Source organism: Oncorhynchus masou, chromosome 24 (genome assembly GCF_036934945.1).
Source record: "Oncorhynchus masou masou isolate Uvic2021 chromosome 24, UVic_Omas_1.1, whole genome shotgun sequence".
NCBI classification, from domain to species: domain Eukaryota; kingdom Metazoa; phylum Chordata; class Actinopteri; order Salmoniformes; family Salmonidae; genus Oncorhynchus; species Oncorhynchus masou.
In genome coordinates, this window is record NC_088235.1 from 52079687 (window position 1) to 52092261 (window position 12575).

Here is a 12575-nt window from a genome sequence, read left to right on the forward strand (position 1 = left end):
TCAGGTTTTCCTTTCACAAGGTTTTGAATTTTGGGGGAAAAAACACTGAGCAAGAAAATAGATCTAAAACTGTGTTGATCTAAAGCAAGCAGGCATGCAACTATTGTTATCAGACACTACATATTATTGAGGGAATGTTTCGATGCGCACAGCGATCGTAGTTGAAAATGTAATTGTTCTCTGGTGTATCTGACCTCACACTATCAGCATCACCTGCATTATCTTATGTGCCATGAGATCTATGCATGTCGCTGGCATAATAAGCTGTGATTTGCTGATTCCTGATCATCTTGCATTCACTTAATTGTGCATTATAGGGAGGGATGGCCATGGGCACTGATACCTTGATGAGAAATTGACATTTTGTGACCTGGTCTCCAGGACCACTCAGAAAGCCAGATAAGATGTTTAGTTGTTTTAAAGGAGAGGTGCTATTCTTCCCCGTCGCTTCTCTATCTCTCCGTTTGACCCACTTGATGAGTATAGATTTCACAGGGCCCCCTTTCAGTGCTCAAACTATGAGTTTCAAAACAATACCAACCCCTTATAGACAGCGGATAACCTTGCTCTTTCAATGCATTGATTCTTTATTAACTAGGCGGCCTAATGCAATGAAATGAGGGATTTGAATGAGGCCTCTATAGGTTGCTTTGAATAAAAAGCTCTCACATGAAAGGCTACAATGCATTTAACAGGTCATTTTAAAGCACGGCTGTAGTGAGAGATGCAGATATAAAGATCAATATGAATGTGCTTCAAAGTCAGATTGCTGGGCCAATATCACAGAACGGAACTGCACAGAGATTTGTTTTGACTATTTATGAGAGCGTGGAATTACGTTTAAAAATAAATACTTATTAAAATGTTGCAACCTGTTTCTGAATCTAAAAGGCTAGAAACCCCCATGGAGAGTATGGCAGCCCTGGCTCTTACAGGGGCAATCATGAACAAAAGTGTTCTGTGTAATTTATCAATAACAATTGAAGAAATCCACAGGCATCAGCACGTTTTTGTAGTTTTTTACTCCAAATTTTTTATAAAACATCACTTATTAATTTCTGTTTTCATTCCAAATTTGTATATTTTGAATTTTTGTTCCCTGTAAACACATTTAAGCTATGTGGCAGAGTCATAAGTTCTGAGTAAAAATGACTTGTATACATTCTACAAAACAGAAAGAAAATACAACCACAAATGGAGTTCCTTCCTCCAAGGTTGTCCCTCATGCACATTGTTTCTATTGTATCTTAACAACTATCATATGGGTCACAAACTATTTATTTGACAATACAACCAACAAAGTTTTCTCTGTATAGATAATTTAAAATCAATATAAAAATAAACAATGAAGTTTGACTTCCCTTTAAAAAAAATGGACAGAGAGTCTTGACAGAGTAACAAAACTTTGAAGATATGTGAAATATATGGACATCGCATTTTATCAAATACAAAAAAAACATGAATGCAACAGTTCTTGGCTGAAATTCTCTGTGCTGCATCACTATTAAGGGCATGACGATTAATACATACATAATGAAAAGCAATATACAAAATTTCAGAGATAAATACAATATTTATAGTTGATATGTTACAAAATTTCCCTCAAGTGAGCGCAAGTGTGTATTGGAATGGAAATATGACAATGAACTACTTTCGACTTTAGATGGAGTTAAATTTTGCTTTAAATGTTGTTGTTGATCTAAAAGAACATGGAAAAAAGACAGATGTATAAATATTTAGCACAATTTTGGCAATATCACAATAGTCTACAAGTTTATAACCACATATAAAACACATAACGGGATTTGGAGCTAGAAGGAAGAGGATGGCGCTTGTCAACAAGAAACAGACTTCACAGTAGCCTAAGAATGCATTAATATACAGTGCTAGCAAAAAAGTATTAAAGAAAAACATGGCAAAACACACTTGCTTAAAAAGGAAGCTCTAAACATGGAACAGAGCTAGGTGTTCTACGTACGCCAGAGTACTTGTAGAATCCAAGATCATTTTCACTCTCGAAAGATAAACTTCTAGCTACAATAAATTACAAATTTCATTTAAGATGTATGATTGAAACATGATACAATCTTACCCAGCCCCACCCATTTACTTGCATTTGATGTATTTTAAGATTGATTTCTACATTATATATCTCATATATTTTCCAGTTGAAAATCTTAAACCTTCTTGGCCCCACTGTATTTTCACACACATAAAAATACAAAAGGACACATTATAAAGACACACAAATGTGAATCTATTGAAAGAGAGTTAAAACAAAAACAAAACAAATATTCTGAGGCAAACAAGTTCATAGGTAAATGTACATCAGTGTTTACATTAAAACCAAATGGTGAGTCCACAGAGATCCTTTTCATATGGTTCACTGGACATAGCCATAGCCAAAGTTCCACCAGATAGGCATACAAAATAAACACCCCATCGTCTTTTGTCTTCTTCGAGGTTGATCAAATGGAAAAATATAAGCAAAAAAAAAGCTCAAATCATTCAGTTCTTAATGAAATGCTTTGTCCACATTGTCCAAATCTTAACTCTTGAAATAGTCTTTTCAAAGAAAATCATGTTTTTATCTTCATTAAAAACAGAATAAGTTGTTGACTATATCCTCAGTATTATAGACTACACCAGTGTCTTTGCTGTGTGATAAAGGGGTGTCCTGTAGAGTGGTGAGTAGACTGGTGCTTGAGATGATGAAAGTGCATTTACATTGGAGGTACGACCAGACCGGACATAGCTGGAAAAAATAGCGAAGGAGAAATTGCATTAAGCACGTTAATCTTACCTAACGCATTCAATTGGATAAGCAAAACATTCAGCTATTTACAACAAAGAGCTTTAAAAAGATGTGATGTTACAATATTGTGAGACTGTGTGTATGAGTGTGTGGATGGGTGCCTGTGTGATGCGTTTGTGTGTATGTGTGGTGTGTCTGTGCATGTGTGAGTGCACACATCTCTAACAGGACAGTTTCAAAAGCCTCCCTCTTGCTCTGACATTTCAGGCCCCAGCAGGCCAGCGGGGCTACGTGTGATATTCCTCCTGGTGTTGAGGTAATGGCAAACAGTGAACCAGACTCCCAGGAGAGACGGCCCTGCCGACCGTGGAACAACAACATGGCCACTACCCAGAATGCTGTGCTACAACCCCCCCTCCCTCGTCACTCAAAGACTCTCCTCAGACTGACTCCCCTCACACTCAAACTATCCTCCATACTGAGGATGGAGCCACTACATTACACTTCTATTTCCACATGCACTACACTAGTCCCATTTCAAAATCATTATCCATGAGATTAGACAGAGATCAAAGGTAGTTTCGATTATTTTACCCAGACAATCTGCTAGGATATCATTAGCAACTCTACCTTATACAGAGACTTGATATACTCAGTATTTCACACATTCTGAACAATTATGTGGCTAGTGAAGTGCCAGGATGAAAAATCATTGCACTGCTCTCAGTGTATTTGTAGTGTCATGGTTGGAATGCTTTTAAGTTTGCCAGCACAGATGATGGCAAGGCATTGCTCATTAATTTCTGCACAACATGTATTAATAAGTATGATCGTGTAGCAAGATGAACTTTAATTTCCCACTTCATTAAGCTCAATGTTATTAATCTTGGGGCACAGGCTACAGCTAAGCTTGTTTTCAAAGCAATCATGTTGGTCATGACACACGCACAAAACCTAATAAACATAATTACTAAAACAATTCTGGGAAGGCGGTTTTCTTAGGCCTCAGACTATGTAATTTGCTGTACTGGATGGGTTGTGTGCAGTGTGTTTGCATGCCTGCTTGCGTGGATGCATTTCTTCATGTGCGTGTGAGTGTTTGCTTGTGTGAGTGTGTGTGTGTGTACAGTACATGTGTGCGCCCTCATGCTTGCTTGTGTATTTGAATGTAAACTCAAAGGTGTAAATAATAAATTGTAGCCTGTTAAAATGCATATTTGTAATGATTAGTCCCTCACCAAACCGGACAGAGGCATGAGCCGCGGTATCTGCCCAGTAGTCCGAAGGGAAGGGATGAGGGGGTGAGGGGGGCTCACCTTGCAGTCCGTTGCCATTTGCGCTGGTGCAGGAAGGGGGTGGGGAGGCCTGGGGTCGGACCACAGGGGCGAAGGCGCTCTTTTGTTTAACTGCAGACAAGATATGGGAGGGGGTGGGGGGTGGGGGGTAAGAACATGCTATCGGACTAAACTGGGCTGTATTCAGTGAGGTGAAACACTCAGAACATTGCCGATGGAAATGTAAAGAATAGAGCTAACATGATTTCAATTCTCTACCTGACAGACAAGTATATCTGCCCTACACAATACAGTTCTATCTGAACCTTGTGTAACTTTGCTCCCTCCTGAATGGCAGCTCTACTCACTTCCATATGGAGAGTTGGCAGAGGATCCATTGAGGAACCCAGGGGAGCTGGGCACTCCCAGGTTGGACATGCCAGAGTTCCCGTAGCCATTCATACTGTTACTGACGGAGTTGTAGCTGGACTGCTGTGGAGTGCTGCTGGTGATGTACCCTCGTGGAGACGCACTGCTGGTGTTCCGACTGTAGCCTACCGAATAGGAATAAGAGGAGGACAGGGTGATTCTATAGGATTCATTCATTCTTTCAATGACGGTGAATGACTCTTGACCCCTAAGCATTATTTCCACCTACCCTGGTCGTTTCCCTGTGACTCGGACACGTTGACGGCTAGCTGGCTGCTGAAGGAGTTGACTCCCATCATGCCGTGGGAGGCTGTGTTGGCGAGGGAGGGGATCTGGTTGTGGTTACGGGGAACGCTGTACAGGGCCTCCGCTATGTCCGCTGCCCTCTTCAGAATGATCTCCTGTGAATACGGAGGTAGAAGTTCCAGTTACTGAGCTACTCTTTCGTCCTCAGTCATCCATTATGATGGCTTCGTTTGATATGTTCTGTAAGATGTGTGTGTGTGTGTGTGTGTGTGTGTGTGTGTGTGTGTGTGTGTGTGTGTGTGTGTGTGTGTGTGTGTGTGTGTGTGTGTGTGTGTGTGTGTGTGTGTGTGTGTGTGTGTGTGTGTGTGTGTGTGTGTGTGTGTGTGTGTGTGTGTGTGTGTGTGTGTGTGTGTGTGTCGGTCTGCATACCTGGTTATTGTGGGGCATTCCATACAGTGCTTCAACAAGGTCAGCTGCTCTCTTCAGCAACACCTCCTGATAAAAAAAATGAGGAAAGACATACATTATTGAAATGCTGAGGACAGGTCAAAGATTATTATGACACTTCATGACACGGTTCAACGAGCACCGTGACATGTAATGTAACAACAAGAGGTCTATATTAGGAGGGCAAGTAAACGTGGCCCTGTATTGAGAGGCACCAACATTGCATTAGGCCACCAATTCCTCTCTCCTCAGAACCACTGGGAACAAGAATAATGTCCCATCTCTTAATTAAACCACCCTAGGCCTTAAAAACAACACCTCACCCTCTAATTCTGGGCTCACATTTGCAGAAGAGTTCAGCACTGGAGTCTCCTTTCTTCAGAACAATTAAGTGAATTAGCTTGGGTTAATCTAGTTCTGCCGTAATGACATTAAGGAATTTTTCAATTAACCTCTTTGACTGGCTGTTGTAAAGGACTTCACAAATGACTTCCCATTCAGCGAGAGCTGGGTGCTTGTGCCTCTGGGACATGAATGCATGGGATGTAGTCTTATCCATGTTTGCATGCTTGCCCCTGCTTCACAGTAAGGATTAGCCATGTTGCTTTGGCTCTTAACACTGAGAAGGAGTTGGCCTTGGATTCTGTTCCCTGCTCTACTTCAGAATAGGTTGGCTTGTTAGTGTGCTTTTATCTGCTCTTTGAATTGAGCACTTAATGAAATCCTTCATGGAGCACCACAGTGCTTTGTTTAGTGTGATGCTCCAAGCAATATGTTTGGAAAACCACCTACTCTATTTAGAAGCCTTTATTCTCACAAGAAAAAAGCTTGAGATATTGATGTGGGGTTTTATTTAAATGTGTGCTTACTGGCACCTGCTGTATTGCAGCAATTTGTTGACTTTCCGTCAGAACCCAGGTTAAAAGTGATGGAAATCTGTCACTAGAAACATCTCAGATTGAGCTTGTTTTCTTCCCACATTGCGTGTTTTCCTTCGCAGGCCTCAGTAATTTGTGTGAAGTGTTCCATCACTTGGCAATAGCAATCCGGGATTAAGACGGCAGCTGCCGTAAATGAATGTAAACACAGCCATCGCGCCTTCAAACAGCGGCCTCCAAGACTTGGCCTGTGTTTCCAAGGCAGCGTGTATGGAGCGTGTATGGAGCGTGTATGGAGCGTGTATGGAGCGTGTATGGAGCGTGTGTGAGCCTCCTTTCATAGCTTCCTGAAGTCCTTGATTTATCAAGATGAATCGCTGTAGAAGCCACTTCTAGCATGTGCCATGCTCTTATAGAAACATATAGCATAATCCACCAAGTTAACGCATGGGTGGCTCTCTTTAAAATGGGCATTTACCTCTGAAATTGGTGTGTATGCTCAACGGTGCATGCATCTAGTTTGCATAGAAATAAAGAATTATGGTTGTCGTGAGGCAGGTACACTAAATGAGAGGACCAGCTGTCTTTATGTGTTCTCATCAGGCCGAACAGATTCCTCTCTCGCTCACTGAGTGAGACAAAGTGTATTTTCTTTTCTTCTTCCTGCAGTTAATAATTACCAATAATCTATTCTATCATATTTCAAGATCTTCTACATGCCTCTCAATTTCAAACAACAATTCAAGCAATTAAGACTGTCATGTTCGCAAGCGGCATGTTTCATTCTCTGAAAACCTCCTCTCCATCCTTGCCCATATGGTACTTTGCAGCAGCGACATAAGGACAGCTTGGAAAAAAGAGAGAGAAAACGATATTGCCTCTCATCCTTAATCTGTCGTTTACCGCGTGGCGTCTTAACTAACCAAGCTCACTCGCAGGGCTATGCTTAAGTGGTGGCCTAGTCACATCCCAGGATGATGGGAAGTGTGGTACCCAATCAACCACAGAGTTTGTTTTGTTTCCGACGAGACACTTTCACGCATATCGGCTCACGCTGTGAATACGATTAGCACCGAATGGTGTTCTGGGGGCATTTCCATGTAAATCTGGACATATAATGTAATTGCCATTCTTGTCATGGAGACAGACATATCAGAGCACCATGTTAAATTGAAAACAATTAAAGCCCATAGATGATCTTCGTTGTTTTGTGACCAAGGCATAACAGCTTTTCTGGTATTCCTTGTTTTACATGGTAGCTTAAAACTTGTGTAAAACACGTGCTAGATTAGCAAGGATTGTGTATTTCTATTGATGTTTTCACAGTTAATAAAATGGGGCCCAGGTTATGTAGCTTTGATTGTTAATATCATTATAAAAATGTAAGGCAATTAGCGTTCTAGCTCTAGCCTGAATACATTCAGAAGGATAGGGCCATTAGATGTAGAATAGACATTCATTTAAAAACATTGGTAATTGCTTGGCAGGAACACATATGTAATATTTGTTTTCTGCTTGTGGATTACACAAAGAATTGGAAAAGAATAGGTTTGTGTTTACTTTGGAAAACAGAGAGAGAAGCGAATGCAATCAACTTAATAATAAGACAATATTGCTTTTCTGCTTTTAATTTAGTAATTCATCTAATTTGTTACAGAAGAAAGGAGAAATTGAGTGTGGTATACTGTGACATCCAGTCTATTTGTCCATTACTGCCACAGGGCACAAAATGGTATTATAAATTGTCTTCATCATATGATGAATCGAAAATTGTTTTATAACAAGATCTTAAAAAGGAGGGTGAATTCCGAAGTCTCTGTTCACTTAACGCCATGCCCGCAAAGCAATCTCCTTTCGCATCACTTGACTGCTCACACTTATTACTTTCATATTCACTCTGGACTCTGCATTGGATTTTTATATCGCTGCTCCTCCCATAGGGTCAGTTTGTCATCTGCAATGTTGTCTTAAAATTACGAGGTAATCTTCAATCAGAGCACGCTTCCCCCCTTTTTCTCAGTGTAGCAACAATATTAGCGTGCATCCCTTGCAATCCATGAGCACGCCCATATTGGCTTTCTGTCTCCTCACAATTACCACGTGTCTCACTGGTCCTGGGGAAAAGGATGGTGGAAATCAATAGCGCCGTAATATTATCAACTGGAGGGTGAAGTCATTGAGGGAGGGGGGCCCGGTGTCGATTTGCCTTTCTGCTAATGCACACTTCGCCTCCTCCAGGTTTATCTCCTTTTTATAGAGTCTTTCCGCCTCACCTGCAGCCCGTAATGGCTGTTCTCTTCACGCCGTCTCCCTTCTTGTTCCAAATGTGCATGCCATCCACCCTGAGGCTTGTATATTGGGAGTGTGCTGTTGACCCCTCGAGGCGATCCTCAGATGGCAAGCTTAACAATGATGAATCACTCTGTAGAATCATTTACATGGCCCCCTGAACCCCATATTTGGGTCCATTAGAGAGCAAATCAAATATTTATATTATTTATTGGAAGTGCAGGGTTTCATCTCACTCTGAGATTGGGCCATGTGAGGGCTGGGGGGAGACCCTGCTATATTAAGTAAGCACACTGAGGAAACTCATCTCAGATTGAGTCAAAATGTGTTTTATCATCAAAACGTATTTTGTTCTCCAAGAAGAAAAAAGGATGCTGTAATAAAAGTATGGATCACAATAGTCCTTGTTATGTTCAAATTGCAAATTCTATGGAGATGTACTGACTAAATTGAGTGTGTGAAGACAGAGAGACCCAGGGCAGGGAGACTTGCAGCCATAAAAGCTAAGTGAACCCTTCCTTTGGTCTTACAAATGTACTGTTGAAATTAGAGTTACATTTCATGTCCAGGTGTTGTTTTGAGTCTCCAAGGGGACCAAACTCTAATTGAAACACTTCATATAGTGCACCAGAGACTGCTGGCTGCGATGTCGTATATCTTCCTATTGACTTGGCCCAGTCGTCCATACTACACCACAGAGCCTGGTCTTTATTAAATTGTCCGTTGGACGTTAATGATATTGCAGTGTTGCATGCTGGGCTTTAATAGATAAGGTCTTAAAAGGCTTTATGGTATTATTAAAACTCTGAGGTGGTCACCAATTTACTGCGTGCCAAGGGAGTCTGTGCAAACTAAACAGTCATAATATTACATTTGACGCATATGGAATGCCAGTTATACCAAATGGAAATTAGCAGGGTCGCAATCAGACGAGCCCAGTAATAGATCTTATCAGAGGAAATAGAAATACTAAGGAATTAAAGAATGGCTGAAATATGTGGCTTTGTTTTCATGTTGAAAAATGCCAAAATGGCAGGCTACCGGATATGTGTCACAAGCATGTGGGAATCAAGAGCCTTTCAACTCCTTTACTGAGTTCTAAAGAAAACAGTGAGACCTAACGCATAATAACGTGTCGTTCTGGCCTTATTAGCCACACTAAGACTGGGGGGTTTTTACGAGCGTAGAGTCATGTAAACAACAGATTAAACCAAATGGAGCTGTGGAGAATGAAAGGAAAACATGAGTGGGGTAATGACGGCCCAGACAACCAGGAGATTACCATCTCCACAGACTACTGGAGAGGAAAGAAGTCTGATTGAGCTATTTTGCCACACAGAAAGTTTACCACACGCCTGCCTCCCTCTCTCTCCTCTCACTAAACAACTACATTCCCAAACCAATGCTACATGGACGCACCAGTGTGTGTGTGTACTGTATTTCTGTTTGGTTAAAAAGTTTGATCTTCTTTTAATGTTGTTTTGATTCTTGGTCTTTGATGATGTTGTTGGGTTAGCAGCTGTGGTGTGTGTATGGTGTTGTTTGTTGTGTCTACAAGGTGTTGTAATGTCAATTTCTGTGAAGATGAGACGTAACACTGACCTTTGGTAACCTCTCAGGGTCACCCGGGTGCCTGGGGATGACCTTCTGCAGCCTCTGGAACCCATAGTCGATGGTTGGCTCATTGAGGGCTGACCAAAAAAAAAATCCCAATTGTTAGACAATGTGAAGTGAAGTGAGATAACAGCTAGCATGTAAACCAATGACAACAGCTAGCATGAAAACTCTATCACAAGTGTCACAAACCCCCTGAATCCAGTCAAGTTCTCAGTTAGCAAAATAGCCATGATGACATGATGCAGTACATCAGTCTAGAGCAGGTTGCATATCTCTCACAGGGCCCAGCTCTTTTATCTTCATGGGAATATTGAGAGCAAATGACATGGTGGGGTGTGTTAATCTAACCAAGCTTTAATAATCTGTGAAAGTCCAGAAATTGATCTAGCATGAGTTGCTGTCACTCCAGCACTGCACCTACTGTACCACCCCGCTGCTCTGCTGAAATACTGCAGCGGATCACACAGAGCGATCAATCTCACCCACCCCTCAAATAGTCATCTGGAGCAGCGAGCCATATTGGGCTATGAATCAGAGGCACAAAGTAAATGAATCATAAGTCAGACTTTGGTAAGACTAAGCCGTTTTATGTCTGACAGTCATAATGGGTAATTTAAGGCTTCCTTACAGCTCTGGCTGATTCTAAACAATCATGTACACCCGTAGGCCAATGGGAAGGTAGGAGGGAGGGGAGAAGAAGGAACGACTTAATAGAGAACATCACTTCTCAATGTAGATATCATTTTCAGCAGAGTAACTCAGACGAGCGTGGCAGTGCCTCATAAATCAATGGCTTTCTGTGGAGACTAATAAGAGCTGCCTGCCTCTATTCATTGTTCAGCCAGTAATTTGGCCCATCACTCATTACTCAGCATGTAATTTTGGCATTAACGCAGCAAGGCTTGCTCAACCTGCTGAACACGAGAGAACATGAAGGCTAACGCCACACGTACAGCCAGCACCACTGACACACAGACCAGGAAGGCACTGGCGCCGACAGACACACACACACACACTAGTACAGGCTACTGATCAATGGTACAGGGCTGTGCAGTGTCCACTACCAACATGATATCATAGGAAAATGTCATTCTGGCACGTTTTTGCAAAAAGGTCAAATGTCACAGTAGCTGATGTTTTTCTCAATACATTGCCGTCCATGGGAAAAAATGAGTGTCACAGGGTTGATGTTTTTCTCAGTACATTGCAGTCAATGGGAAAAGATGAGTGTCACAGGATTTTAATTTTTCTTGTTTATCTAATGTTTGTCTCTCTCTCACTCTCCACCTCCTATTTACCCCCCATTTCTCTTATCTCTCCCTCCCCCTTCTTTCACCCCCACCTCCCTCTCCCTCTCCCCCTTCCATTACCTCTGCCTCCTTCTTTCCCTTATGGCACTTCAGCCATATGGCTCTTCAGGAGATATGGCTCTTCAGGAGATATGGCTCTTCAGGAGATATGGCTCTTCAGGAGATATGGCTCTTCAGGAGATATGGCTCTTCAGGAGATATGGCCCTTCAGGAGATATGGCTCTTCAGGAGATATGGCTCTTCAGGAGATATGGCTCTTCAGGAGATATGGCTCTTCAGGAGATATGGCTCTTCAGGAGATATGGCTCTTCAGGAGATATGGCTCTTCAGGATCTCTCTCTCAAATTTTTCTCCCTATCCTTCCTTCACCTTCACCTTCTCTTTCTCTTTCTCTCTCTCTCCCATTCCCTCACTCTCCCCATCTCTCTTTCCCTCCCCCCTCCATTCTCTCTCCCTCCTCTTTCCCTGCTTCTCCCTCTTCTCCACACTTTCTCCACCTCTCTCTCCCACCTCTGTCAGTCTGTTGACTCTCTCTCCCCTCCTTCCTTGTTCTCCCCCTCCCTCCTTCACCCTTCCCCTCTCTCCCCTCCCTCAATCTCTCCCTTCACTCTCTCTCCTCCCCCTTCCAATCTCTTTCAATCCTTCTTTCCCTACATCCGCCTCCTCTCTCTCCTCTCTCTCTGCCTCTTCCTCCTCTCTCCCTCTTTTCTCCCACAAACAGGCAGACACAGACAGACAGACAGGCATAGACAGTTTCAACTTTCAAATCAATCAAAACATTTTTGGGGGATGGATTTACCTAAGATATATGGAATTGTTTTAAGGTCATACCAAGTATCATTTAGCTATTTGATTTAGAATTTGAAGACACCTTGAAGTATTCCCCCCAAAATATATTAAAAGAAAAGGCTTCACTGCTATTAGCCCATACAAAGGCATTGAATAACAGATTAATTCAATTGAACAACAGATATTCCCCCCCAGAAAAACTTTTTTCTGAAGTGTCTGTCCTATATCTGCGAGATATAAGATCAGGAGTAACCCCCCCCCCCCCCACTTGCCAGTTAACGTTAGGGTTATGTCTAGGCCCTAACCCTAGCTTCATATTCACTCCCAGGTCAACCCCAACCCTAACCGTAACTCTAACTCTAGCTTCAGGTCCATATCCTGGCTCAACCTGAAACCTAGCCTCAAACCTAACCCTTCTGTCAAAGTCAATCAACCCCAACTCCAAGAGCTGAGCCAAGATGTAGAGGTCTAGGGTTGGAGTTATGGCTATGGTTAGGGTTGAGCTGGGATGTGGTCATGAAGCTATGGTTATGGTTAAGTT

At 42.1% G+C, this 12575-nt stretch overlaps 1 protein-coding gene across 8 annotated transcripts in view; it reads right to left on the reverse strand.

Moving 5' to 3' along the window:
* Positions 1–1003: 1003 nt before the first annotated feature.
* Positions 1004–12575, reverse strand: part of LOC135512314 (transcription factor COE3) — a 73984-nt gene continuing 62412 nt past the window's right edge. For 4 of the 8 annotated variants that reach the window (XM_064934228.1, XM_064934227.1, XM_064934225.1 and 1 more), the window contains exons 11-16: positions 9921–10009; positions 5134–5199; positions 4688–4859; positions 4398–4583; positions 4072–4161; positions 1004–2755 (exon numbers count right to left, since the gene is read on the reverse strand). In XM_064934228.1, coding sequence (XP_064790300.1) covers positions 2724–2755; positions 4072–4161; positions 4398–4583; positions 4688–4859; positions 5134–5199; positions 9921–10009 — 635 coding nt within the window. In that variant the 3' untranslated portion in view covers positions 1004–2723. Of the gene's footprint in view, positions 2756–3993; positions 4162–4397; positions 4584–4687; positions 4860–5133; positions 5200–9920; positions 10010–12575 lie in introns of all 8 variants that reach the window. The other 4 variants (XM_064934223.1, XM_064934222.1, XM_064934221.1 and 1 more) reach the window with 1 other exon arrangement.